General features: G+C 50.1%; 1 protein-coding gene across 3 annotated transcripts; it reads left to right on the top strand.

Moving 5' to 3' along the window:
* The first annotated feature begins 295 nt into the window (after positions 1-295).
* Positions 296-2940, top strand: LOC135236249 (uncharacterized). 3 transcript variants are annotated; one of them, XM_064302512.1, is made up of 3 exons: positions 296-1057; positions 1683-1934; positions 2130-2933. In XM_064302512.1, exons 1-3 carry the CDS (start codon positions 920-922, stop codon positions 2802-2804), a joined length of 1065 nt encoding a protein of 354 aa, XP_064158582.1. In that variant the 5' UTR covers positions 296-919; the 3' UTR covers positions 2805-2933. The 3 variants fall into 3 exon arrangements, 1 of the variants encoding a protein (XP_064158582.1); XR_010324537.1 differs by lacking the exons at positions 1683-1934; positions 2130-2933 and adding an exon at positions 1138-1552; XR_010324536.1 differs by lacking the exon at positions 296-1057 and adding an exon at positions 1561-1608 and having other exon boundaries at positions 1683-2940.
* Positions 2941-3749: the final 809 nt, after the last annotated feature.

A 3749-nucleotide genomic window follows, 5' to 3' on the forward strand; every position in this document is an offset into this window, starting at 1 on the left:
TACACAAACACGTAATAACAATCAACAGTCAATGCTACGTATGCCGTAACCATGGCAACATCAACTCTATCTCTCGCTCTCTCTCTCTCACACTCTCTCTCTCTCTCTCTCTCTCTCTCTCTCTCTCTCTCTCTCTCTCTTTATGTGGTCATTTAGGGCCACAGCCACACTTGTGCTACACAAATCAGGTTTTTTTTTTTTTTTTTAATGTTTATATATTTTTTTAGACATTTTAATTGTTCTCCCACCCACATCGGTCAGCGATCTGCTTCTGACAAGTGTGGCCCTACCTCTCTCTGACCTACCCCGATTCAGTTTTGAATACCATTCTGTTTCAATCACCTGTCCAACTAATCTATACATTGTTGTCATTTATCGCCCCCCAGGTCCACTGGGAAACTTCATCGATGAGCTGGATATCCTACTCAGCTCTTTCCCTGAGGACGGCACCCCACTGATCCTGCTTGGAGATTTCAACCTCCACCTGGAAACATCCCAGTCTTCAGCTGTCCTACATCTCCTCCACTCCTTTGACCTCTCCCTACAGTCATCTCCCCCTACCCACAAGGCGGGCAACCTCCTCGACCTGGTTTTTCTGAGGAATAGCCCTTGCACCGATATCACTGTAACCCCTCTGCACACCTCTGACCACCACTTCGTTTCCTTCTCCCTCCCCCTTGCTCCCTCTCACCCACCTTCTCCCCCCACACCCACTGTATCTGTCCGCCGCAATCTCTGCTCCCTCTCAACCTCCTCTCTTGCTTCATCTGTCACTGCTGCCCTCCCTCCTCTCGAATCCTTCACTACCCTCCCCACTGATTCTGCATCCACCTCCCTACTTTCCTCCCTTACATCTGCTCTTGACTCCCTCTGCCCCACTGTCTCTAGGCCAACACGTCCATCTCCTCCCCGCCCGTGGATGTCCAATGCCATACGCACCTCCAGGGTTGGACTCCGTGCAGCAGAGAGGAAGTGGAGGACATCCAGAGATGCTTCAGACCTCTCTGCCTACCAATCCCTCCTTGCAGCGTTCTCCTCCACGGTGACTGCTGCCAAGGTAAACTACTATCAAACCAAAATCCATAACTACCGTTCTAACCCTCGGCAACTGTTTTCTGTCTTTTCCTCTCTCCTCAGCCAGCCATCTGCACGCCCTCAGTCCTCGCTCACTGCTGACGACTTTGCAACCTTCTTTGACGAGAAGATTGCAGTCATCCGCAACTCCTTCTGCACTCCACCTCACCCTATGCTCCCCTCCCCTTGTCTCTCCACTCCTCTGCTTACGGTCACTGGCTCCCAACTCCCCACCCCTCAACCTGTACTCTCCCCCTCCCTCACCATTTCCCCTTGTTTCTCCGACTTCTCTCCCCTCACCGATTCTGAGGTTTCACAACTCCTACTTTCCCATCGCCCCACAACCTGTGCCCTTGACCCCATTCCCTCACCACTCCTCCAGGCAATCTCACCCGAGATTCTCCCATTCATCACCTCCCTGGTTAACTCCTCCCTGACATCCGGCTGCTTCCCGTCAACCTTCAAGAAGGCCCTCATCTCCCCCTCCTGAAAAAGACCACACTAGACCCCTCCATCATTGGGAACTACAGACCGGTATCTCTCCTTCCATTTCTGTCAAAACCATTGAACGTGCTGCATCAAATCAACTCTCTGTGTTTCTTTCACAGAATGAGCTCCTCGATCCCCATCAGTCTGGATTCAGACCAGGCCACTCGACAGAGACCGCACTCCTCTCTGTCAACGAAGCTCTCCACGCAGCCCGAGCAGCCTCCCTCTCCTCCGTCTTATTACTTCTGGACCTATCGGCAGCCTTCGACACAGTCGACCACCCCACCCTCCTGTCCTCCCTATCTGCAATGGGGATCTGTGGCACAGTCCTCAATTGGATTGAGTCTTACCTCTCAGATCGCTCCTTCCAGGTAGCCTGGGCTGGTAAAGTATCTGCGCCACACCCCCTCATCACCGGAGTCCCACAGGGCTCGGTCCTTGGTCCTCTCCTCTTCTCTCTCTACACCCAGTCCCTTGGCCCTGTCATCACAGCTCATGGTATGTCTTACCATTGCTATGCTGATGACACACAACTGTTTCTCTCCTTCCCACCCTCTGACACACAGGTCTCAGCCCGCATCACTGCCTGCCTGAGTGATATTCAGAGCTGGATGGTCCGCCACCATCTCAAGCTCAATCCAGGTAAGACAGAGCTCATTTATATTCCGGCTCTTAACTCCCCTCTCTCTGATCTCTCTATCTCCCTAGGTAATACCATCCTCACACCATCACCCTCAACTAGAAACCTTGGCGTGGTGATGGACAACAGACTGTCCCTCACCGAGCACATTTCAGCAGTGACACGTTCATGCAGGTTCTTCCTGTATAACATCCGGAGGATCCGCCCCTTCCTCACAACTTACTCGACCCAACTCCTCGTCCAGGCAGTGGTCCTGTCCCGCCTGGACTACTGTAACTCCCTGCTTGCTGGCCTCCCAGCATCATCTATCAGACCCCTGCAACTCATCCAGAACGCAGCAGCGCGTCTGGTCTTCAACCTCCCCAGACATTCCCACGTTACCCCCCTGCTCACCACCCTCCACTGGCTCCCCGTGATGGCTCGCATCAAATTTAAAACATTAGTGCTTGCCTTCAAAGCAGCCAGGGGTCAGCCCCTCCCTATCTACGTCAACTCATCAGACCCTACACCCCAGCTAGACCTCTCCGTTCTGCTGCCACATGTCGCCTGGTCCCTGCCCCGGCTCGCACCAGCACCCGGTCACGCCTCCTGTCTGTTCTAGCCCCACGGTGGTGGAATGACCTTCCTGTGCAAGTCAGAACAGCAGAGACCCTGGCCGTCTTCAAACGTAGACTGAAGACTCACCTCTTCAAGCTACATCTCACCTCATCACCCCCCACTACCCTCTAACATTTTTTTTCCAAAAAAAAAAAAAAAAAAAAAAAAAATAGGGTGTACAATTCACACTTATACCTAAGCAAAGTTATACCTATTGTAGCTCTCTTGCAGGAATGTTGTATAGCGCTTGTCTCTGAGTTTTGTAATGCACTTGTTGTAAGTCGCTCTGGATAAGAGCGTCTGCTAAGAATCTATAATGTAATGTAAATGACACCCCACCCACCCATCTCCTCGCCCCTGATACCTGATCGATCACCCCCCCGGTTACTTCTTGTTTCTGGGGCACCAAAACGTGCACTTGTACACCCGGTCAGAGCCCTGTTTGCACTTATTTCAAACCTACAGCTCGTTCTGGGATCCGACCCAACTGCCAGTCATGTCCTCCAACCCCTTTTACACATCGGCCAGTCAGACCGAGCTTTCCTCATAAAACCATTTTATTTTCACTGCTGGGTTTTATTTAACGTTTTACTGATAATTGTAATTTGTTTCAGCCGATCCCCTGTCAGGCTATAAAAACAGCCCCTGGTTTAAAAAATAAAATAAAATAAAATCAATACTTAATGACAAAAAATGAAATACAAAAATAATTAGGCTATCATGGCTCAAGCATTAATCAATGCCTTTTATTGTGCGTTATAAATTTTCAAAAATACTTTTTTATGATTATGCTTTTACTTCACTGTTCCTTAAGAATTGTTTTTTTCAATTTAATTTAATTTATTATTTATTATTCTGTACATCATGGATGGCAAACCATCTATACCTACTTATTCCTGGTCAGGGTCGCGGTGGGGAGGGTGCCGGAGCCTATCCCAGCATGCAGCTG

Source organism: Anguilla rostrata, chromosome 1, assembly GCF_018555375.3.
Source record: "Anguilla rostrata isolate EN2019 chromosome 1, ASM1855537v3, whole genome shotgun sequence".
NCBI classification, from domain to species: Eukaryota; Metazoa; Chordata; class Actinopteri; order Anguilliformes; family Anguillidae; genus Anguilla; species Anguilla rostrata.

What these genes read in the sequence shown, in the direction of transcription:
- LOC135236249 (XM_064302512.1), top strand. Translation starts at nt 920, where the DNA reads ATGTCCAATGCCATACGCACCTCCAGGGTTGGACTCCGTGCAGCAGAG. An exon ending in CCACGGTGACTGCTGCCAAG is followed by an intron (nt 1,058 to 1,682) that starts GTAAACTACTAT and finishes TTTCTTTCACAG; the next exon opens with AATGAGCTCCTCGATCCCCA. An exon ending in TCTCAGATCGCTCCTTCCAG is followed by an intron (nt 1,935 to 2,129) that starts GTAGCCTGGGCT and finishes TCTGACACACAG; the next exon opens with GTCTCAGCCCGCATCACTGC.